Genomic DNA, 25,539 nt, shown 5'->3' with positions numbered 1-25,539 from the left:
TCATTGGCCAGAGAACAGAGATTTAGAAAGCTTAGAAACTTGATACAACTGAAAAGAAATAAGAAATGGTGGACCTTGCAAATGACTTCAAGTTTTTGTTATTGCAAGGAATATAGTCAAACACTGCTACAGTTAAATATTTTACCCTTTGTTCTCTCTGCATGCTGGACAATAATGATCTGCTTCATGTTGATATTTACTACTGTGTTGTTGACAATTACCTGAAAGAGAAGTTTGGGTGCTTTACTGGGCTAGAAAAAGTTTAGCTAAATCAGAAAGCAGGTCTAATTAAGCAAGTTTATTCTATATATATAAAAGATTATCTATTGCACATGGATGATACACATAAAGCTCTCGCTGGTGCCAACTGCACATGTGTGTTTCGATCTGTCATTGTTGATTGTGAATTTGGTTGGCACTTCTATTATAGAGACAGGGAAAATAGTGATATTAATAATTAATTTCCTCTCAATGTGCACGAATCTGTATACACCAGGCCTCTAGTATAGAATAAACAGCTTGACCTCTGATGCCCATAAAATACCCTAAACTCTAGCCAAATGTTCCTGGTCTGTTGTAGGCAGAGAAAAGTTTGCTCAGACCCAATAGCCTCTGATGTTAATAAATAGCTCTGGGTACAGTGGTGTGTTGGTAGCTCGAAATGACCATGGTGGGAGTATTTACACCTTGGAAACTGGAACACACTAAAAATTGGGGCTTTTAGCAGCTTAACTCAGATTGTCCGGTGTTTTGTGCTTTTTAAATTATCAACTATTTTTTTTTAATTTTTAATTTACAATTTTTTTATTGTTGGCAGTATTACAGATCCCCCCCATACCTCTCCTCCCAGCCCCTGCTGCACCCCAGGCCTTCACCACACTATTATCTGTGTCTATGGGATCCTGGACGGTGTGTACATCAAGCCTGACTTTCTCACATCCATAACCTAAGAAATGGTATGAGAAGGGATATGCCCAGCATATCCCTTTATGGGTATTTTGTACACATAAGCAAGTTTATTCTAACATTTCTATAAAAAAGCAAAAGACCTACAATAGCTAAAACAATTTTGTAAAACAAGAATAAAGTGGGGAGACCTTATTTTCTTAAGCTGCTACCATGCACCCTGACCGAGCTGTGAAACATGTGCCTATCTGAAAAAGGCATGAGTCCACCTGCGGTGTCTGAATTTAATCTGGTGATCTCTTATTGTTTGTCGCTTCATAGCGTCAGAAGCCTGCGGCCCAGTGTGATTGGGAGCCAAAGGCTCAGGCGTTTAGAACAGTTTAAACATAAATCCTCAAAACCAGGTTCTGCCTCGTCGGCTACAAGGCCTGCATTTTAATTTATCACATTGGCCTTCAGACACCATGGAACATGATGGTAAGGCATCCCTGAAAGGCAGGGGCCGTCTTCCCCAGGGAATCATCTTCTCTGAGCTTCTCCCAGGCCCCGGCAGGACGCAGCTAATGAGCGGAACGTGGATTTCAGAGGAGGATGAAGAGTGTCTGTGTGACCTGCACAGAGTGATGTAGCTTTTGTGGATCCTGGTTTCCTCGTTTTGAAAACTAGGGGTAAAATGTTCTCTGCCTAGAAAGCATTTTATGGGGATAAAATGTGAAAACGCCAAGTCTGATGCCTCACCTATAATAATTATGCAATGATTTTAATTTTCTCTCTTCTTTTCACTTCTCCTGTTGGAGGATGACGGAGCTAACGTTTATGAAAGTAGTTTTTGGAACTCATCCTTGGCAATCACCTCGGTGACCAACATCTCCTGCCCACATCAGAAAACCAGCCTGGTGACCTCACAGGACGGGCTCTCCCATGTTTCCTCCCTTTCCCACTTTTGCTCAGCGTGAGCTCAGCTTCCCTCTTTCTCTTCTGCCCACAGTGGGCGTGTGCTCTGACAGTGGGGAGCTGAGGGTGGAATATCGGCTGCAATGCTGACTCAGCCGGGGGTGGACGCACTCCCACATTTAGGGGTGATTCTGAAAGAACTGAGCAAATGCAGGAGTGATGGACCATGTGCTCATATAAAAAAGTGGTTGCAAGTATTTTTTCCCCTTAACACATTGCGTTATTTCCTTTATTGTATTAATTATTTTAAAAGTTTGAAGACATATTACACCAAATAGAATACTGAGTTAGTTTTGCCTCATAGAATCTGTGTTACTACCTTGATGTATGCCAGATAGTGTGTATGTCATAATCCCAGGCAGTTCAGAGGCTGGTTCTATAAGCCACACAATTCCATCACTTTATAGTCTCCAATAAACACATAGATATCCAAGGCAGTCACATGGAGATTTTTGTGTTCCTTTTTATTGGTGAAATGAGCCGAACTTGCACGCCATCTGTACTCATCTGATATTTCTGTATATTCGGGGTTTTATTTCTAAAGCCATCAAAATTAAGTAGAGCTTTCTATCATTTATCTTTCTATTGCTGATGATTTCATTTCAATCATATATTTAAGTCCTAATTGGAAAACAAAACAAAAAAGCTATGAAAACAAATGTTGTGGCCAGAAGGCTCCTCTTTAAGAACTCGGTTCATGGGTCTGATTCTTTCTCTTGGGATCGAGGAAATGGTTTGGCTATAAAATCTCCATTAGCCCCAAATAAGCAGCATTGCCTGCAGGATCCCCGGGAGGTAGGGCCTGGAAGAGTAGTAATGGCCTGTTTTCAATGAACTCCTAAGGACACCATTTAAGCCCTAGAATGGCTGGTCCAATTTTATGTTTATCCCTCCTGACTCTACTTCTACATGTTTCTGGAGAACAGCGTCTGAAAAGTGGTTCATTACACAAATTGCATGGGCTGGGGGAATTGGGGCTCATTGACCAAGTCCAGGGCTGGGTGCCGGATCAGGTGGCCCGGAAGCTGCAAAGCCTGGCAGACCCGCCTGCTCTGCCACCCTGCTCCATGCGGCATGAACTGACTTCAAAGACCCCTAGTTCGGTTTAATTTAAGTAACTGTCATAGTTTGCATGCTAACTCTGTCCCCAACGGACAAGAATAAACTAGTAATTTTGGGGACAGAAGTGGATTTTGGAAAGAAAAAGACACCTTCTGAAAATCAGCTGGAGGTGAGTCTTGAAGAGTGTGGGAAGAGGGGCTGGAAAGTGTTGATACACTTGTCATTTCGAAGGTTTGGTAGATGGTGGGATGCTAAAGGGCTTTCCAGATTGTGTTCTGTCATAGCCTGCCTGGTCCGCAGAGGAGGAAGGAGTCGGTTAGCAGACACAGATCCAGGAAAGCTGGCTGTTTCTGGGGGTGGAATAGTGAACGGAACTGTCCACCTGCCAAGAGGAGAAGACAGGAGGTCCAGGGAATGTCATGCTTCCTGTGTTCGCCGCCGTGGTTTCTGGGAATGGCTCTGTGTTGGAACTTCCTGTTCATTACCAGTGAAAGTAAACAGTGATGAGGCACCAGCTACACACAAAGTACTGTAAAGTATTTGGACATGGATATTTCAGAGCCCACGTGTGCATGGAGAAGGGCATGCCCTGAGTAGGGATGGCTTCCCAGAGGCGGTGACCTTAAGATGAATCTTGAAGGAGGAGTTAGTTAAGTCAAGGAGAACCTGGGTGACCTGGGTGTGTGTCACTGTGGGGATGATGGAGATGAAGGGAATGGGTAAGATCTGGGTTTTTCAAGCAGGGACCGATATTTACAAAACATTGGGATGAGACCTTCTGGCCATATTGGTGGGGTGGGCAGATTCTAAGTGTGGCATGCCTGCATGGAGGGAGTTTGGGAACAGCAGGTAAGAGAATGAGCAGTGAGCACAGGCCAGGCCCGAGAGCTCTATATGGTACGAAGTTTGACTTGTAAAGGCTCCACTTCCTACCTCCAGAGACTCGGATCCAGTTGGTCTGGAGAAGGAAGGTTGGGGGTACCAGTCTATACCTCAGCCAGGCTGTGAACCAGTCACTGTTAGAGTTCAGCTGTGCGAATGAGATAGTAAGACGGGGATTTGAAAGAGCCCACACTTGTAGCTGTGCAGGAGGATGCTTGAGAAAGCCCTGTTTCTTTGAGAAACAGTCAATGAGCCTCTGTGATGGTCCAGGTGAGAAAGAACCAGAAGCTTAGTGGAGGCAGGTGTGGAGGGAGTGAGGATAATTAGAGGAGAGCATCTAGAAGGCGTGTGGGGTGTATGAGAAGCAGAAAAGCGTGGTCAGATGGCCACAGAGAGGACCTAAAAGGTAAAGACTGGGTGTCCTTGGTTTTGGCTCTTCAGTGGGATGTCAGTGGGATGGTGGAAGCCAGATAGCCTTGGTTGAAGAACTTAACCTGTTTTAAGAAGCAGTCAAGTTTATTATGATCAAGGAAAGGTATATAATCCCAGGGACCTAGATGGAGTTCCAGGTATGAAGGGGATGGGGCTGGTAAAGTAAGTTGGGGCCATGGCATGGGCTTGACTTATTGGTAGCGGGAAGATCAAGTTCTCTGCTCGTGGGCTGATGTGAACTTGAGAAATGGACGGATTGAGATTAGAAGGGTGAAACCAGGTGGGATGAAGGCTGTTATAAGGCCATTGCTGTTTTCTTTCTAGTCCTGATGATATTTAACAGCTATTTTAACAACAGAGTGATGAAAATGTGTGGTATTCTCTCTCCCTTGGGATACTGTGGCCACTGAAAAAGGCCACCACTAATAGGAAAAATGAATTTGATTGCTTAATTGTGGACTCAATTTATTTGTGTTCTTCCCGTTTCCCTTGCCACATGTTTTCTGAGTTGACTCATTGACTACGCGAAGTTTCTCTCTAAGAGTATGTGTGTTTACCAAAAAAAAGCTCTGCAACTTTTCTCCACCCTGAAAATATTAAACAAGCAAAAAAGGCAATATACACCCAGCAGAAAAGTGTAGCTGGCTTCGTCTTGTTTTTGTGTTTTTTTTCAGTTTTGTAAAGAAGACCCACTTGGGGCGACGTGTGATGGTTTAGATCAGGGTTTCTCCGCCTTGGCGTAGTTGGCAGTTTGAACTGGTTGCTTCTTTGTTGTGCATCATAGGATGGCCAGCAGCATCCCTGGCCTCTACCCACTAGGTGTTCGTAGCACCTTGATCCTCCGTTTGTGACAACTGAACATATCTCCTACCATTACTCAGAGTGCCCTGGGTGGGGAATGGGGGAAGGCAAAATTGCCCAGACTGAGAACGATTGGTTCAAATGAAGTCTAGTGATTTTATCAGAAAATAACCTCTTCCTCCTCCTGCAATGGTTTTATTGAAGCTTGTGGACTCGGCACTGCTTTTTTTTTTTTTTTCCTTGCCAGACGAAAACTAATGAATGTTTATAAATTCTTTTGTCGAAAGTTTATTTAAAAATATTTAAAGAGAAAGGAAACGCTACTTTACTGGTTGCCTAACCATTCATTTGCTTACCCCACTTACCCAGTCTTTCATTTAGTTCTTGGATCTGCTCATTTAATTTTATAAGGATAGAATTGGCTTTTCTCCTGGGCCTTTAACTCTTCAGTACAAAGGTATTATGAATTCGGAAGTGCCCAAATAATACTGCCAGTTTAGACCTGGGTGTGTACATGTCGATTTCGCACAGGACTTGGATTCCAGTGTTAATTTCACAAGAAATGCCTTCTTACTTTGAGTAAGCTACTCTGATTTTCCTGTGCATATCTTCTCACCTGTAAAGTGAAGGAGATAATCTATATTATCAATAAGTTGGCTTCTAGTTCTAACTATCTAAGGTTGAAATATTTTGATTATTTCTTTGAGTTGGTCCTGACCCCACAACACATCCCCCAGTATAGTGCACCCCAAAATGTGCTTTGTCGGCCACTGATGATCCATAGACCACGACTGGTCTACAATTAGGTAAGTGCAGGAATGGAGAGTAAACAATTAGAATTCTTTTTTAATTTTTTTAATTTTTATAATTCAAGTGTGTAATTCTATGCGTGTTACATTTAATGATAAAGCATTAGGCTTATATTTTGTCCTAGTCTTTTAAATTTAAATTTTCTAGTAATTCATTTTGATTATAGTTTATGGAAGTTTTAGTCCATGTTTAATTGGGAGAACAAAACAAAACAAAACAAATTGGCCTTTCACCAGAGGTAGTTTGAGGAGCACTGTCGAGTGTGCTTAAGGTATAATGGAACCTTTTCTTTGCCTGCTCATCTACTGTGGCCAGTAGGAGATATGTAGTATATTACTCCTCTGGTGAAAAGAAAAACAAAGGCGACATAATGCCTGTCTGCCGTATTAGCAGCATAAAGTTGGTGGCTAATAGAATTTACTATAAAGAAAGTTGCCTTACAGAGAATAAGAATTAATTCTAGGGTAAACCCGAGATTCTCTTTGATTGCATGTACATGTGTCTTCACATAGCTCGTGTTAGAGTTTGGCTTAGGATAACATGTTTATCTTCGACTATGAACCAGAGAGCAGTGGGCATAGCCTTTCTTTCAATATTTTATTCCCTAGAATCCCTTAGGTAGGGAATCTACCATCATGCTTGGTATACTGGAGTCTCCATAACTAGCCGATGCTGGTGAGGTTAGGCGAAGAAGGAAAAGGTACGGATGTGCATGGTAGTCACCAAAGAGATGATCACCGGTGTTTTTGAGTCTGTTCTGTCACTAAGACTCCTCCTACATTTGGGAAAATCTATTCTATGGAGCCAGGTGTGGTAGGCTGACAGGCAAACAAGGGCAGTGAAGCAGTAGAGCAATTCACAACTTGACCGTGGTCTTTGCATGTGGAAATAGGGGAGAGGAGCCAAACTTCCAATCGACAGTTACTTGAGGCAGAAAACCTTGCTGGATTCCCTGCCCCGAGGACCACTTGTTCCAATAGCTTTTATCCCACATCGAGCGGGATGATTCAGAGAGGCCTTTCCCCTCCTGGGAGCCCGTGCACATGAGCTGGCCTCGCTGAGCAGCCTCTTGGCCAGCAGTCCCTTCTTGGTCTGTGTGGGTTTTGTAAGCATTTCCTCCTCCACAGTCAAAAGGCAAGAGCTTTGCCTGCCCTATTAGCGGCATAAAATCACCCTTTCTTTCAGTTTTTTTTTTTGTGTGTGTTTTTTTTAATCCGGAGGATGAAAATATATAACATATTTGGAAACCCCACGGGCGGACTTGGCAGGCATCTCATATTTACTTGGACTGAACACGAATTAGATTTGGCCCCTGATTTCCCCGCCTCCCTCTCTCAGAACAAGTTATTTATTATCCGCGCAAGTCTGCCTTAGCGGATCAGACGTGCACAGGGCGCGTCTGTTGTGAGTGCGTGAGTGCAGGAAGATTTATGCTCGCCCAAATTGTTTTATATTGGTTTTCATTGTTGAAAATTCACTGTATTCATTCTTGGTTTGGCGTACGCATTTGTAGTGTGCTAGGGGTTCCGGTGGTTGAACGTTTTATCGCTGTAACACTTCATGCAAAGGAAATTAAAAAATATATAGTGAAAGCATTTCCCTAATATGTTTTCAATCAGCTGTGTACTTTCGTAATTTGATTTGTAGGAACTAGAGAGGAGAGCATTACTGAGCTCTTTTCAATCATTCATAATCCTCTGGGAATTCAGAGCATGGTTCCAAGCCCATGAAAATGTCTATCGAAATGTTCTGAAGCCCTTTATCATTCTGTTTGTATGTCGTAAGAAGGGTTTATTGTTGTGACCACAGCAGAATTCAGGGAAGGAGGTGACTCTCCTCCCTGGATCCTGGACAAGGAAAACTGATGTGAACTGATGTGATTGGCTTGGCAGATGTCAATCATTGGTACCAAGAGGTGGGTCCTTTTAGTGCTACATTATCCCGTGTGTGTGTCCAGCCACTGTACTCTTTGGACTAAGCACTCAGATTCTCACTGATAAATCAATCCCTTTGCCCAGTGGGCTCCTAATAATCTAATATGTGGTGCTTCTTCCCACAAAGTGTCACACTCAGGAAGGAGGGTGTTATTTAGACAAATGAAATCAAGATCTAGGCTGTGAGCTTTGCATCATTATTTCTTTGGCTCTTTCCACAGGGACTTAACTGGCTTGGGGCCTCTTTTGAGGATCTCTGGCCTTTGGCTTCTGCTTGTTTCCATGAGTGAGCCTGACTTCTGTTTGGCTAGTGAATTAACATGTGATCATCTGTACATTGACCGTTTCAGATTTCCTTAATCTAGTTCACAACCTGAAATAAATAAAAGTGAAATATGAAATCATAGCTCTAAGGGCTGGGAGGCAAGACTTGGGGGGTTTCAGCTGGTGAAGATCATAGCTTGTCAGGAGACTCAGATGGAAATGGAATTTTGCAATTATTTCCTATATTTTAATTTTCTGCTTTTAGTTCCTACCATGTTTTAACCTTCCCTCTTGACCTTCAGCAATTTTGAGTCCACTGAATCTTATATAAGATCCCTTTCACCGTGTTGTTTTAGCCTCGGTCCTCCTCATATTTCATGTGGCATAAATAAAGTCATGCACAAGGTTATGCGTTTTGGCCAAGAGGGCTCATCAATCCATGCTTTTTCATGTGAAAATATAGTCTGTGCAGTTAATCTTCTCAGTAGTCAAAGAATTAATGCAAGCGAAAGCCAAGTGGGTATTTTAAAAGCTTAGTTGTGTTTTGGGGAGAATAGCAAAGCAATTTGATGGGTCCTGTGATCACCAGTCCCGGTTGAGACGGCATGACTTCTTTTGCTTCAAAGAGAAAGGGAAAAAACCCATATTCATCATTGGCCTGTCTTCCTGCTTCCATTTCCGGTCTAGGTTGCACCTATGAAGGGAACACCTATAACAGCTCCTTCAAGTGGCAGAGTCCTGCGGAACCCTGTGTCCTGCGCCAGTGCCAGGTACGGTCCAGCGATCTTACCCTCCCAAGAAGGGGAATCTGTAGAGTCCTCCTCAGAAGTTTCTTTCAGACAGTACAGAACAAAACAACAACAAACAACAACAAAACCCAACTGTGTTCTTGTACATATTGATTGTGGCATTCACCGAACCAAGACAGTACAGGATAGACATTGTATAGGACTTGCTTCTAGAAACACACAGCGAAGTTGTTCACCATTGTTACATTGTGCCTGAAAAAACTCCTGGAAGATGCATACGTCCTTGGGGAGAATTCATGACTTCCTGTGAGCCAGCTTTAAGCAAAACCCAAATTCCTGTGAGCAGAAAGAGGTACTGTTAGAGGTAATGTTTTCCTCCTTTGATTCAGACACATTTTGAATTGGAGCCAAGCTGTGCACTATATTCAGTCAAAGCAATTAGTACACTGCAACCTCCATGACTTCAACCCAACTCATTTAAGAAACACCAGGTCAGCTCCTGAGCAGCCCACTGTGGCTGGTGCTTGCGGAACTCTGAGAGAGCGCTGACCCCATCAGCTCTGATGGTAATAGCTCTGAAACACAGCGAGATAAACAAAAGGACAAATGCACAATCTCAATGTTCAAACTTCTTTTTTACCCCTTGAGAAATGCTCTTTAAACAATGCTCATTGGATTTGGACATAATTTTAAAAGTCTCCTCTGTCGAGAAGGTGCTGTTAAATCATTCTACCCCACCCCATTTCACTGTCTAAGCATATGCTTTTGCATTTAAAGGAGGAAGGTTAGTATAATAATGTATATTTCTCTCTGATCTTTTTCTTAAAAATATGTTTTTATTGATTTTAGAGAGAGAAAGGGAAAAGGGGGAGAGAGAGAGAGAAACATTGATGTGAGGTGGATCAGTGGCCTCCTGTATGCATCCCCAACCGGGGATCAAGCCCACAAACTAGGTATGTGCCCTGACCTTTCAGTGCACAGGATGACGCCCAACCAACTGAGCCACACTGGCCAGGAGTCTCTCTGATCTTCTCTCAAACATTTACATTTAGCCTGGCCAGAGTGGCTCAGTGGTTTAGCATCAACCCAGGATCCAGGAGGTCACCCATTTGATTCCTGATCGGGGCACATGCCCGGGGTGTGGACTCAATCCCCAGTGGGAGGTGTGCAGGAGGCGGCTGATCAATGATTCTCTCTCCTCATAGATGTGTCTATCTCTCTATCTCCTTTCCTCTCTCTGAAATCAATAAAAGTATATTTTTAGAAATTATATTTACATTTAGTTTACTGAAATCTGAATTTTTCCTATTCATGTTCTTATTAAATGCCCACAGGTTCAGTGACAGAGGAGAGAGTGCAATGTAGCAAGGGACCTGTGGGCCTGCCACTCATGGCACTTGCTATCTAACCTCCCTGGACCCCACTTCCATCCCCGCAAAATGAGGCTGGTACTGTCACACCGGGTGGTGGTAAGCAATGAGGAACCAGGCATTAAAATCACGTCAGGTAGAGCCTGCGTGTCTGGGGTCCAACTAGGTACCAGACGGATAACAGCTGGTCTGATGATCTGGTTTATTTCCATTTGCGTTGAATTCGAGCTTATTTCTTAGACCCTGCTACCAAAGGAGTTCTGATGGTGAAAAATTCACCTTGATTTTCTGCTTCTCATTTTTTACTGGCAGAGGATGCTCTGAAGATGAGACAGGAAATTCATGCAAACCTGAATTCTCCATCTGGATTGCAGATAATAAAGGGAAATGGATGTTGAGCCGTAGCTCTTTGCATTGCTTCAGTTATATAACTAAAGCACAGGTCCTTTTTTGATGTCTCTTACAGAAATTTGGCAGCTGCTTTGTTCTTTCCCACTGTGATATAGATCACAATGAACTCCACTGGTGGCAGACGCCTCCGGCCTGACAGATATGAAGACATGTAGGAAAGAACCCTTCCTTGTAGGATTGAGATGCACTGGTGGCAGACACGATGAAGAAAAGCATCTATTTATTAGATGGTTACTTTATTTTTAGCCTGTGCTACACCTCTCCTCAAAATAAGACTAAACAGTCAGCAAACACACAGACACAAATCCATGTATAAAATAGGTAGAGAATATGGTGAACATTCTTCAAAAGCCAACTCTAAACATTAATTTAAGTAATGTTTCAGTTGACGTTAAAATACTAGAATCCCAGGATCAATTTATAAATGAGTCACTTGATTTTGCTTTGACAGTCTGTTCGAGGCTGCTCTGCCTCTGTATCTATTTTTGTTCATAAGTTTATAATGGTCTTTATTGTCCATGAGTGAGTGAAATCATGTGGTGTTTTTCCTTCACTGACTTGCTTATTTCACTTAGCATAATGCTCTGAAGTCTCTCTTTTGACATAGGTATTCTGAACTTAAAAATCGTTTTATCTAGTCTCTTCAGTGGATGTTGGCGAGCCAGTCTCTCAAGGAGGCAGAGTGGAATGTCTAAATTGCGGAGCTGGTCTAGGTATTTCTAGAAGTGTTAGGATTTACGTCTCCAGATACCCGTCTGGGATATTATTGTTCATACTCTTTGCCTCAAAATTAATGGCTTACAGTATAATGACAGTGATAGAAAATACAGTAAGTGTTGAAACTTAAAAACAATTGTGAATGAACAGCAAGGCACTGCAGGCTACTAACTGACATCAGGGTCTTAAACACTAGATTTATTTATTTAAAAAATTATTTTTATTGATTTCAGAGAGGAAAGCAGAAGGACAGAGAGATAGAAACATCAGTGATGAGGGAAAACCATTGATCGGCTGCCTCTTGCACACCCCCTACTGGGGACCAAGCCCGCAACCCATGCACGTGCTCTGACCGGGAATCGAACCATGACCTCCTGTTCCTGGGGCCCCGCTCAACCACTGAGCTATGCTGGTCAGGCTTAAACATTAGATTTAAAAGAAAGAAAGAAAATAGGGCCAAAGAGAAAGAGTAAGATTAGGGTGAGGAACTAGCCTCCATGGGCTGAGCCAGGGAGATCTGACCTCATCTGGGCCACGTACCTCTGGACCTGACACCACTCTCGCTTTGCACGTTTGTGTTGGGACTCCCCTCCAGTTACCTTGGTTACTTTCCAAAAGTGAATGAGTCTGCAGCGGGGATTCTGGGCTGACCTTGCTGTTCTGTTTTTCAGGAAGGCGTGGTCACTGAGTCTGAGGTGCGGTGCGTCGTGCATTGTAGAAATCCCTCCAAGGATCTGGGACTGTGCTGCCCCACGTGTCCAGGTAAACTCCCAGGACGGGGAGGCTGCAGTTACTGCTGGAACCTCTGAGCGCTGTCCAGAATGCCTGCTGTTCCCCTCTCCCGACCGGACTGTTTCTCCCTTTACATCTGTGCACCTAATGGGTTAGAGAGCAAACTTCTTTGCCTAGAAATTTCCGGTTGGCCTCCCTGGGAGCCCGGATGAAGGCAACGCGCTGTAGGTCTTGGCATGTGGCTGCTCGGGGCTCAGCGGCCTGCTTTCCACTCCACGGGCCGCAGGTAACGCTTATTTTGGAAGGAGAGGCTGTGGCTTTGCCTCGCTACCAGAAATGTCTTTACTGCTTCAGTTTGCAATCCCTTGGCCAGAGCTGGGTGATGAGGTAACCAGATGTTTGCTGAAAACCGAGAGCTGTGGCCCCGAGGGAAGTCAGCCTAGGCTTGTGCTGGCCTCCGCTGTCCGCCTGGTGCAGCAAGTTGGGCCCAGGTCTTTGCAGAGGCCCCGCAGCCCAGCTGACCGTGGGGGGCTCCTTCCTCTCAGTGGCTGGAGGGCTTCCTCTCGCCTCCGAGCAGGATTACCAAGGCCTCCTGCACCTTTGCTCGCCCTAGGCCTGAGCCCGGGGATTGTGAGGTGAGAGATATTTTCCTGAGCCCTTAAGCCCCTGGCCCATCCTCTTAGACAGATGTTCTGCATTTGGGGTTTTTCACAGAGTGTTTTCCTCATTGGAGGTGATACCCACAACTCCTCCTTGCTTTTGAGGTTAATCTCCAAAGAGCCTTCTGTTCTGCAAACCTTCCTGGGTCATGGCTATGGCCACACGGTGGGTCGCTCGGCAAAGATGAGGCTCCCTGCTCAGGCGCCGGCTGTTCCCCTCCATGCTGTCTGAAATATATTCAGACCCGAGTCCCTTCTGAGGTCTGGTCTTTTCTCATCTTCAAATGACATAAGGACAGGCCCCTCTCCACTACTTCTGACCTTCCTAAGTTCCCCGCACAGTTTTTTCTCATTTTTTAAAAATATGTTTTTATTGATTTTCAGAGAGAGAGGAAGGGAGAGGGAGAGAAACATCAATGATGAAAGAAAATTATTGATCAGCTGCCTCCTGCATGCCCCCTATTGGGCATCGAGCCTGCAACCCAGGCTTGTGCACTGTTGGGAATCAAACCATGATCTCCTGGTTCATAGATCGATGCTCAACCACTGAGCCACACCAGTCGGGCCCTGCACAGTCTTTACTGAGCCCATCTTCCTTTTCACAGTGGGACTGCTGTGGAGTATTATTGGATGAGCTTTCATGAAGACCAAAAACTGGTTGATAATTCTTTCCATAATCACTTTTTTCTCCTGAGTGCACTAAATATGCTTTGTATCATGTAGCCATACTCATAAGTGCCTAAAAGATCTTTATTAAGTTAGATCACTAGTTTTCAAGGCTGCTCATTAACATCACCCAGGAAGTTTTCAAAAATAAATCTTGATGTGTAGGCTGCATCACAGAGCAATTTCATCAAAATCTCTGAGGGTGGGACCCAGCCCTCCCAGGTAATTCCAAGCTTGAGATGGATAACAGAGCAGTTTTTTTTTTAATGCTGTATAGATTTTAAAATTGTCATAGCTCTTAAATATGAATTTAGTAATGTTGAGTAGACTGTTGTTTTATTGATACAGAATCCATTGAGCACATACAACATTCCTCTTCAGTCAGGAGATAGTCATATTTTTTTGGCTGCTTTTGAAAGTGTGAGTGTACAAACATCAGAGTGACAAAGTGACTTTATTTCAGCAATTGAAGTTACCATATTTGAGCAACTGCTTCCATTTTGTTTTTGGTTGAGTTCCCCGAAGGAAAGGGTGAACTCCATGACTGTACATACCACACTATTGAATGCACTTGACCCACCAGTGAGGTACTGCCCGAAGTTCATAGAGGAAGGAATGAGACCCAATGGGAATAAGACCTGTGAGTGAGAAGAGGCCAAAGGTGGAGTTAGGGTCTGGCTTCCTCTCTCATGGCCACCATATTGTACTACCTCCCACCTCCCACACACCATGATAACTGTTCTGCTTGGTTTCAGATGCCTTGGGAGGCAAATCTTGTAAGTTAGCATGCCAGTGGCACACACCAGGCCCTGACAGCTGGGCAAGCTCTGTGCCTTCCACTATGGGGTCAAGAATCAACTGTTGCTAACTTTAAAGATTTGCTCAGTGGTTGAGCATCAGTCTATGAACCAGGAGGTAATGGTTTGATTCCCAGTCGGGGCATATACCTGAGCTGCGGGCTCAATCCCCAGTAGGGAGTGGGCAGGAGGCAACAGATCAGTGATTCTCTCTCATCATTGATGTTTCTATCTCTTTCACTCTCTGCCTCTCTCTCTGAAATCAATAAAAGATATATTTTTTTTTTAAAGTTGGCTCTGTGGCTCATCCCCTTGAACTGAAGGGAATCTTTTTTATTAACTTAATGCATAGACTGTGACAGAAGTGGCTTCAAGGTTCTCTTTAAAAAGATCTTCCACCTTCTTTCAAACTCTTTTTTTTTCCCTTTCTCAGTTTCAAAGGCCAACCTTCGGGATGCAAATCAGAGGCCACATCCAGAATGTGTCACCCTTTGTCTTGGGAGGGTGGTCTCAGCTAAGTCTAGACAGGGACCCTCAAGGGAAGCTGTGGGACATTCTCCTTCATTAACTCAGGACTGGCATCTGTCACTGATCATGGGCTGCTTTTTCCACATAATGACAAACATGCAGAGTCTGTGGTCAGCTTCCTCCTGAGACACACTTCAGGGCATTCTTGGTTGTCTGCTCCTTCCTTTCCTCCCGACCCTTTGTTCAAAGATGGCGAGTTGTGATGGGAACAGTTTGCATGAATTTTCATTTAAAATTCCCTATTGAAGTTGTCAAATGTGGATTGTTGTGGTTAATCATCTGGAAATCTGTCTGACAGAATCAGTGGTGCAAACATATGAAAGAATGGAAGACCCTTTGTTGGCAGCGTCCTTTGTAAAGAGATGACCGGGTACCTGCCTTGATGAGCCAGGCTGAGCCACAGCCACTAGGAGGGCCATGGGTTCACCAGGTCTTCCCTAATCAATGGGAACAGCAAGGAGGTGGCGGAAGGCTGGGCGTGGGCATCAACAAGCAGTTTCACTCAGTTATTCAGCATCAGGCTCAGTAGTGTTTGGCTCCACGCCTTTCAGTGAACAAAGGGCTCTATATCCGGCTTTAAAGTGAACAGGTCCAGCCGCCACATCAGGTGGATGAGGGTCATACTTGTTTCTTCTTGGAAGGTACCAGCTGCTTCAAGGCTTTGGTGGGTTCTGTTGATGAGTTCAGTTGGCGGGCCTTGAACACTCACTCCCAGGGGCATGAGGCTGTCTTTTGCAAGAGCCCTCTTTGCTGAATGTTGGCTGGCAGACTGCTGCCTCCAGCACTGTCTGTTATGTGGAGAGTGACCTCAGCTATTCTGGCAAAGTGCCTCCTGAGCACGGACCTGAGGACTAGCTGACAGTCCCCCCATAGCCTGGGTGATAGGGGATTACTGGCCAGCTATGCTCTAGGTCATTTGTGAGATTTGTTACGAATATAATAGTGTCCTGAGCATCTTTCTGAATGGGAGACACCTCCTGGGCTTCTGGTCCTATTTTTATCCAGACTTGGTGGGGGAACACAACCCCTTTAACAGGACAAAGGGTGGGACTGAAAACCTGTGGGTACCTCCTGACCTACCTTTGTGCCTTCTTGTCTTGGTGCCTGGTTATTTGTGCGGTGCGGCCAGTGGGTCAGAACTGAGTTTAAATCCCAGCTCTGCCCCTGGCCAGCTGGGTGAGTTACTTCTCTCAGAGCCACGTCTTCCCCATTTTTGGGGACAGTGACAAAAGTCCCTACTTGGTAGCTCACTGGTGAAGATGGAGTAAAATCATGGGTATGGAGGGCCTGGTAGAGGCTGGGCAATTCCTGCTACTCATCGAGTGGCAGCTCTTTAGGTCATTTGCTATTTAGCTCATCATTGGTTTCTCTCACTGGGACTTCTTCTGTCTGTCGCCTCTGGCGTTGGTCCCCCTGGCCGTGGTCAGTGAGGTCATGGTGAGTTCCACAGGCTCTGCAGGACTCACCACTGTGCACTGGTCCCCCTCAGGCTGACCTGGGCCCAACCTCTGATGTGCTTTCAAGCATCTTGAGATTTTTGGGCCCATGTCAATCTTTTGTACTCTTTTGGTCTTTTTTCCCCTCCCTCCCCCCCTCCCTCACTCCCTCCCTCCCTCCTTCCCTCCCTCCCTCCCTTCCTCCCTGTCTTTCTTTTTTCTTACTATGAAGTGATATTGTCCTCTGGTTAAAGAGGATGCTCTTCAAGGTGGAGATGGGAGATGGACGAGCAATGGATAGAAAAATAGGGTCAAATTGAACAAAGGCTGCTGCCCTCATTCAAAACTCTCCTTTGCTTTCCAGGCTGTGTGTTTGAGGGTGTGCAGTACCAAGAAGGAGAGGACTTTCAGCCCGAAGGAGACAAGTGCACCAAGTGTTCCTGCGTTGTAAGTACTGCCCTGGGTAGTCCGAGGATGTTCCTTCTGGTTAATTGCAGCTGGGACTCACCACGAGCAGCCCTGACTCTCCTTATAGTCTTTCCTTCTCTCCCTCCTGCTGTGGACCCCGGGGGAAAGCTCATCTCTCTATGGCAGGTGTATTGCTAGATCTTGGCACTGTTAGCATTCGGGGCTGGGTAGGTCTTTGTCGTGGCAGCTGTTCTGTGCAATTGTAGGATGTTTAGCAGCATCCACTTTCGCCCTCAGTTTTGACAACCAAAAATGTCTGCAGATACTGCCACCTGTCCCTGAGAACAAGGTCACTCCCGATTGAGAATCACTGGTCTAAGGAATGAGGGGAAGAGGCTGATTTTCCTCCACTTGCATCTTCTTTGGGGAGACATGGATTCTCTGCTCTTTGGGCAAAGAAGCTTCTTGCTGAAGCAGCTGTTGAGTTTTTTAGTCAAATGGGAAGCAGATGGGGTCAGCTCGCCTCAATGTATTCTGTGTGGTGGAGAACCTGGTCTAAAGATTGGTCAGTTGTGTTGGGGGAATAAACAGGAGGAAGTGGCCCCTAAGCTGTGGGTTCGGGGTGGAGTAGGGATTGGTGAGGCAAAGCCACAGACCTGCCTCTCCAAGCATTGCTGACTTGTAACTCATGCACCAAGGATATCTTCAGAGTGCTTAGGAATGAAAACGGGAACTTGGCTGATGTGATGATGTTGAGGGGATCTTTGATTTTTAATTTCTTTATTGATTAAGGTATTACATATGTGTCCTTATCCCCCCATCATCCCCCAACCCTCCCACTCATGCCCTTACCCCCCTATTGTCTGTGTCCATTGGTTAGGCTTTTATGCGTGCATACAAGTCCTTTGGTTGATCTCTCCCCCTTACCCCCACCCTCCCCTACCTTCCCTCTGAGGTTTGATGGAGGGGATCTTTTTATTTATGTATTTTAAATTTGGAGTAAAATCATTGGTGATGATGGTGGTCACAGTGATGATGGGAACCTAGTCTTAACAAGCCATTCCAAGTTATTTACACCATATATTTTTAAAGCTTTTAATCTTTTGTCATAAAGAACATACAGTGTGCATCTCAGAATATTAAAAATAATGGGGAACTCTAGCATCGTAATTTCACCAAAGTAGAATCATATGTGGATCATTGTAAATCACAGCATTTGTCATTTCTCTACACGTCTTTCCTAACCTCTTTCCCCTTCCTACAGCACATACAACTTAGAGAGTCCCGAGTGAAGTAATCATGACCCAGGGGAGGGTGTTTTTGTAAGGGGAAGGGAGAGGAAAGAAGGAATGGGGAGGGAGACTGGGAAGGAGAGGATATATGTGTATATATCAGTAATATGAGGTATATAATGCACATCATATTGTAATATGTAAAAACAAAGATAATTGACTAATGAAAATGAACATGATTTTGCATATTCAGATTCCACTTCCATGTGGATAAATAGCTTTGTTTTTATATAGATAATTTCTATTTGCTATTAAATATTGCTTATTTTTTTCCTATTGGCAGCTGTAAAGTTTGCTGATAATTTTGTGTGTGTATCCCATTCTTTTCGGTAGATTGAGGAAAAACAAGGCACCTCTGAAGTAGGAAATTTCAAATCTGCACTTAAACAAACCATCTTTCCCGGAAGGGTATGCCAAGGCTGGGCAGATGAGCCTCCTTGAGGGGGTGGGGTGGGATTTGGGACGTGGAAAGAGGATGGAAGATCCTGTAGATTTAACAATAACAGTCATGCGAAGTAATTCAGTGTTGGGGAGCGGAAGTGAGTTTGGAGGTCATATATGCAGGGTCACAAACTCAGATGCACTCAAGGCATTTGGAGTACATGTGTTTCTAAGCACAACGCACCTGAGGGCCAAGCTCAGGGCCCTGGGAGTCCTGCTTTCAGTTTTGGTTGAAGAAATAAAAGTTCAATGATGTTGGTTGCCCAAGCTTTCCTGTTCAGTGAGTTCTCTGCAGACCTATATTCGATATCATTTTCTGTACCCCTACATCTGATTGCTCATGTTCTTATAGTCCTAATCCTATATTCTTTCTAGTTCTCTTTTGTTACCCTCAGCGCTTTGGAGCCACTAATGGCTCTGATAGGACGAGCAGCAGAGAGGGCGGAGCCGTGCTTGGGGATAGGACACGTGTGAGTAAGTTTGGGTATGAGAGGGCCATCAGAGCAGTTTTTATTTTTGAGAATACAAAAATTTTTTTTGCAGCTTGTTATTTTTTTTTCTTTATTGATTAAGGTATTACATACGTATCCTTAACCCCTCTGCAGCTTTTTATTAAAATAGCTTGGGCGTTTTTTTGTGTTTTTTTATTTTATTGATTTTTCACAGAGAGGAAGGGAGAGGGATAGAGAGTTAGAAACATCGATGAGAGAGAAACATCGATCAGCTGCCTCCTGTACACTCCCTACTAGGGATGTGCCCGCAACCAAGGTACATGCCCTTGACCAGAATTGAACCTGGGACCCTTCAGTCAGCAGGCCGATGCTCTATCCACTGAGCCAAACTGGTCAGGGCTTTGTGTTTTTTTTTATTATTATTATTCATCCTCACTCAAGGATATATTTTCATAGATATTTGAGTATAAGGGATGTGGAGAGACAGAGAGAAACATCAGTGTGAGAGAGATAGATCAATTGGTTGCCTCCCGCACTTGCCCTGACCAGGGCTGGGGATCAAGCCTGCAACTGAGGTACATGCCTTTGTGACACAGCACGCCAAAACCGGGACTGTCTTCTCTTCCAAACTGTGACATTCTTGCCCTTTAAAGCCACCAGCCCCTTCTTGCTGGGGAAGAATAGCTATTGTTAGATAGATATCCCCATCTCATTAGATGGCTCTCTGCCTCAGACCACTGCCTCTGGAGTTGTGCACCTGTGAATCCTTCGTGAATATTACCCGTCTCTGATAAATGAATCTCCAACCCTTCCAGTTGCCCCCCCCCCCCCTCTAGTAAGTACTGTATATGTCAGCTGGGTTGTGTTTTGTATCCAACCACCTTAGTTACACTCTTCAAATTTGGGAAGCTCTGTCTACCCATGGTTTTGTGATGTGGTGACGGAGGCGGACGACTGGAGAGACACCCATCTCATTGAGATGGCTTCTTCAGATAGTGAAACACATGCCTGACCCATGATTTTACATCCTGACTCGGGTCGGGACGTCTATACGGCGGGCGTTCCAGACAGCTGAGCGCATGCTGACGTTTGAAGATAACTGGAGAGGATTTCACAATTTCACTCTGACCCGTTCCAGAAGCAGAGCGCTTGACATTTTTAGGGGTGAATATCATCATGACTCATGTGAAGAATCCTTTCCTATTGCCTGTGAAACCGTAGCACCCCCCATCTACTCAGATACATAAGAGAGCCAAGAGAATCCCTTCTCCAGAGTCCCAGTACTCACCAGGGGGTGCAGACCTGAGCCCCTCTGGCTGTTCCTCAGAGTTGTCTGAGTCATTTAGTGTGTCTTCCTCATGGCCTGTGTTCAGTCTGAGTAAGTCCTATATTTATTTTATTTTTAATATATTTTTATTGATTTCAGAGAAGAAGGGAGAGGGAAGGAGGGAGAGGGAGAGGGAGGGAGAGAGAGAGAAACATCAATGATGCGAGAGAATCATTTATGGCTGCCTCCTGCACACCCTACATTGGGGATCGAGCCCACAACCTGGGCATGCACGCTGACTGGAAATCCAACCATGACCTGGTTCATGGGTCAACACTCAACCACTGAGCAACACTGGCTGGGCTCTGTATTAATTTTAAAAGGGAAAGAAGTTGACTCTCTCCTAAGGCAGAAGGAAAGCATATAGTTTATACCAAGCACTGGTTAAAGCACACATCTGCCTCGCTTTGCTTAATCTTGAGCTTTTATTACCTGCCTCATGGAACAGCACACAGCCCTGCATGCCTTTGTCAGGCAATTTGCAAGGAACGGGATGGTGGCAGTGGGCGCAGACCTTTCTGTGAAATCCCGTGTGTCCCAGGCCTCTGAGGCCGAAGACCAACGTGCCACTGAGGGATGTCTGTGCTCTCTTTCCGAGAGAACGATTGTAAGAAGCCTCGGGGCTCTTGGAAACTGCTGGCTGAAGGGAAGGAAGCCCACGGAGCTGTCGGATGCTCTTAAAAGAGTGGCAAGTCCTCAGTCTGTAAAAGCAGCCAAATTAACCGGCCAAGATCAATTACTTCTGCTGACAAAGGCGTATTAAGTTCCGAGGATTTTTACTAATAAACATGGGTTGTTAATGGGCTGTCTGTGATGAAGGAGCCGTGCTTTATTGGCTCTTGGAGGCCCTGAAGTGCATAAACACCTTTGCTCTCACTTACGCTTCGGAGATTGCAAAGTGCTGTCTCCCGGGAATGAACTCCGAGGACGGCTGTTTGGTGAGAACAAAGGAAATGGAGATCTCCATGGTTCCCACCCCTCTTAGACCCAGGCCCCTGACCTCTGCCAAGTTCTTTCGTTCTCTCTGCTCTGGCCTCTGGGCAGAACCTCAGGTCCTCACTGCACACGGTGTGGATCAGACCCGCAGCCTTGGCCTCATCCCAGAGTTTCTTAGAAACGCAGAACCTTGGGCCCCTCCCCAGGCCCGCTGAGTTGAAATGCAGTTTCACAAGCTTCTCGGAGAATTCATTTGCCGAATAGAGTTTGAGGAGCACTGGTCTGACATTGCATGGCCTTGACCTGGGCTGCTTTGTCCTCCTTCTGTCCTTTCGCATCTATCGTGCCCCGTACCTAGTTAACACCCACCCGTCTGCCTGTAGAAGCCCACACCTTCCTTCTGACTCCCAGACCAGAGAAGTCCTGTTGCCGAACCCTTCAGAGCAACCATACTTTACTTTCCAGATATTGAAAATGATCGCTAATGTTGTTGTGATTGATCATTTTAGTATTTCACTTCACTGGGGTACAAGGCTGACTGTATACCTTCAGTGCGTGGTCCATAAAGGGCATTCATAAGCATCGCTCAATTTTCCTGTATCCCCCACTGCCTCTCTCGCATTCTGCTGCTTTATTTCCCTGAGATGCGCATCACAGTTGATAGCGCTCAGAGAGGAAGACGGATTTATAACCCGCTGCTGGGGCACTTATTATAAATTGTATGGAATGTGGATGACTCCCTGGAGATCTCTGGCTTGAAAAGTGTTCTCTCAGCCTCAGAAATTGCCACTGCGCATGGCAGCAAGATGCAGTGGCTGGAAGTGCCCACTGATGATCTGGGCCACGCTCAGACTTGACCTTGTCCCGTAGCAAGGTGGGGGAACCTCCAATCTCTCCCTGTAACAGTGTCTGGCTTCAGGGTGCGCTTTGCTGTAATAGGAAGCACTGGGCATTCCCAGCAGCTCAGTGGCCACAAGAAGCCACGGCCATGCAGGTGCCGTATTCCCAGCCACACTGCTGTTCCTCTGACAAGACTGGGACCCGCAGTGTGGAACCCTCTCGTGGCCTCCGTCTTACTTGTAACGTGCAATTCAGCGCGTTTCCATTACAGGCTGTCTCTTTGTCTTTTCTGTCTAGAGGGAGGAATTTGGCTACATCTGGGCAATAAATTGGAGAATTGAGCAACTATTGAGTGAATTAGATCAATGTGGGCCCCAAACCCTCCGAGTTGTTTGCAAAACTATGCTGAAATATTGATGGTGTTGCTGCAGTGTTCCATTTGGCATCGTGGATGTACCATCACTCTGAGGACAAGACGGTCTTGGTTTGGAATAGTCAATAGGGGGTGGGGGTAGGCTAGGCTTTTCTTTAAGAGCTAGATAGCATTTAACAATTAGGAGGGGCCTCCATCTTGCTTAGGAACTGGCCGGTGCTCTTGGTGTTTTATGTTGGATGTATCTGTGCAGTTGTGATCCATCTGTCAGCTGAGGCTTCTATTGGAAGGTCTGCTGCAGTGCCATTCTCTTTAGATTGAATCCAACTATTGTGTGTCGGACTGTTGCTTCTTGACAGTACCATCCAGATGACCTGCTTAGAAGACAAAGTTGGGTTTATTGCTTTCTGTGGTCGTTGGTCATTACCTTGACAAAGCCTTAAAATAGTGTCTTAGAAGGAAAAGTTTCCAAAATCAATAGGGGGCCAAATTTTATTTGATTTGGAAATGATTTATAGTTTTTGAATTCTATTTCATATGTTTTCAGGCCAAATCCAGAATTTTAATCCCCATATATGTCTTTATTTTTTGTGTTTTCTAAGGTTCTTTATATAATTTATAGTTGAATCACCCTGCAAAGTTATTTTTCTACCCAGGAGCCATCATCCTAAAAATGAGTCAATAGGGAAAATAGTTAGAAAGAAAACTTCTCATATAGCATTTGAGCATTTAGAGGAAAACACACAGTTTGGAAACAAATCAGCAAGTGAATTAATTACAGAGACATTACTAATAACAATAGCTATTTTACTGAGTGTATACCCCATGCCAGATGCTTTAATGTTCATTTTCAAAATTGTTCTGCAGCAAAGGAGGTATGAGCCCCATTGTTTTGATGAAGAAGCTGAGGTTCTGATTAGTTTAGTAGCTTGCCTCAGGGCAAAGAGCTACTAAGAGCTGAAATCCGGAACTGCCTGATTAAAAAGCCACATGTCATTTCCCTTCCATTCTCCATCCCTCCCCACCAACCAATGCAATTCTGGGATATTATGTATGAGTGTTTGTAGGCATTTGAAAGTGGGAAATGTCACTTGGATCTATGGAGTGAAGAGCAACCAGACATTTTGAGGGAGAGATAATGGTGACGTGACATGAGCATCTGCAAAGAACCCCAGTTTTGGTGCAAGAGATATTAACACACGAAGATGTGAATTATTCTTCCTCTCTCTGAAGTTCACAAGTCTAAGCAAGTTTAAACTCATACCAGATTTCAGCCTTGGGCGCTCAGCCGAGTGTCTGTCACCGTGATGCCAGAGGGGGCGAAGAAGGCATATCTGTTACCCTCAATCAGCTGGAGAATGGAGACACCGCATCTCCAAGCCAAGAAGCTGTGAATACACACAGAAAATGTGATCGTTGCTGGGACAGAGCCATTCTTGTTGTCTGTACTTCCAAAGATGGATAGGAATACATGTTTATCTGATGGGACCCATCTATTCCCACTAATGAAATTGAAGCATCAATTTTGGAAAGCCTTCCTTGGAGATTATATACCTAGACATGTGTCTCAGTGGTTCTGTGAATTAAGTGCATCCTCCTGGTAGGTTGAAGGGGGCAATTGTGTGATTGCTTTTGAACAGTTGCTTTCTCCTGTTTCTCTAAGAAGCAGATGCATTTACAAATTTGAGCGAAGTGTGGAATAGACATTGCGAGTTGGTAGAAGAATGAGCTCAATCAATGAAACCTTATGCCATTGTATCCTTGTGAAAATCATTCCTTTTATTTTTCCCCCTCTTTCTTTATTCTCTTAAAGGCCTGCCACACGATGAGCCCCTTTCAAATCCCGAAAATCCCAGGAAAGATACCAATTTTACTAACTGCTGAAGAGGTTTTCAACTCTTTATGCATTCCTCTTTCCATCTTTCCATCCATCACTTATGAAAAGTGGTCATTTATTAATTTAAGAATGTAGAATGTCTCCTGTGCATTAGACACTATACGTTAGGCACTGAATGCCCAAAGATGAAGGCATTTCACTTTTTCTCTGCAGATAATTACAGTGCATTGGCTTAGATATATTTCTTAAAAATAACCCCCAAATCAAATCATTCTGCAACAGTGCTGTGTTTGCTATGTATAAGGTAATAAATATATGTGCCAACATAAGATATATGGTAATTATAAGCAGTCCAGATATATTGAAAAACAGAAATAATTATACAACTCAAAGTTAACTACTGATGATATAATTTGATATATTTCCTTCCAACCGTTTTTTCTTTATATTTACATGTAGTTATATAACTAGGTAGGATCACATTTTGTATGTAATTTTGCATCCTGGTTATTTTCATTTAATATTATATTGTGAGCACATCTCCATTTCATTAAAAAGTCATTGTAAAATAATTTTTAGTAGTTACATAATATTCTATCAGTACAGCATGTTCTTGGGTTACGTTGGAGAGCCGTTCCTACGGCGATGTAACATGATTTCGCCTTAAGTCAGAACTCACCTACGTAAGCACCTACGTCACTCATATGAGAGCACATACATAGCAGTAATGAAGTGAAACAGTAAAAAGAAATTTAAAAGAAAGATAACAATTCCTGACCTTCACTTGTGGTAAATACAGCAAATAATAAAAAACATAAAGCACATATGTACATACATCGAAATGACAGAACTTTTTTTTTTAATAAAAAAATGGGAGATGGCAACATAACCACGAAATGACCTATGTCAAGTCTGACGTAACCTGAGGACTGCCTGTATACTGTAATTAAAAAATAAATTTATTGGGGTGACATTGGTTAATAGGATCATATAGGCTAGAATTTATTTAATAATTTTTCTGGTATTAAAAGGCTCGCGAGCCGCGGTTTGCCGACCATGGGCCTTAGGCTAAACTCATAGGATAATTAGTTAAGGATACAAACATTTTGAAGGAGGAGTGTGTGTGTGTGTGTGTGTGTGTGTGTGTGTGTCTGTATTGCTATAATACTACATATAGGTTTTTAAATAATAAAAACATAAAGCACATCTGTACATACATCGAAATGACATAACTTTTTTTTTTAATAAAAAAATAGGAGATGGCAACACAACCACGAAATGACCTATGTCAAGTCTGACGTAACCTGAGGACTGCCTGTATACTGTAATTAAAAAATAAATTTATTGGGGTGACATTGGTTAATAGGATCATATAGGCTAGAATTTATTTAATAATTTTTCTGGTATTAAAATTAATACTGTTTTCAGTTTAAGCTATTATGAATGATGCAACAAACATCTTTGAAAATTAATCTTTGCTTGTTTCTCTGAGTATTTCCTTCCAGTGGTCGGCAAACTGCAAC

The 25,539-nt window shown here is 44.1% G+C and overlaps 1 protein-coding gene across 1 annotated transcript in view; it reads left to right on the top strand.

Moving 5' to 3' along the window:
• Positions 1–25,539, top strand: part of BMPER (BMP binding endothelial regulator) — a 200,136-nt gene that overhangs the window by 40,400 nt on the left and 134,197 nt on the right. The window contains 3 exon segments of the mRNA XM_006757207.2: positions 8,733–8,815; positions 11,964–12,054; positions 16,475–16,557. Of these exon segments, the coding sequence (XP_006757270.1) occupies positions 8,733–8,815; positions 11,964–12,054; positions 16,475–16,557 (257 nt within the window).

The sequence above is a fragment of the Myotis davidii genome, unplaced genomic scaffold (assembly GCF_000327345.1).
Source record: "Myotis davidii unplaced genomic scaffold, ASM32734v1 scaffold573, whole genome shotgun sequence".
NCBI lineage: Eukaryota > Metazoa > Chordata > Mammalia > Chiroptera > Vespertilionidae > Myotis > Myotis davidii.
Note: the sequence above shows the minus strand (reverse complement) of the source record. Positions and strands in the feature narration are given on the sequence as shown.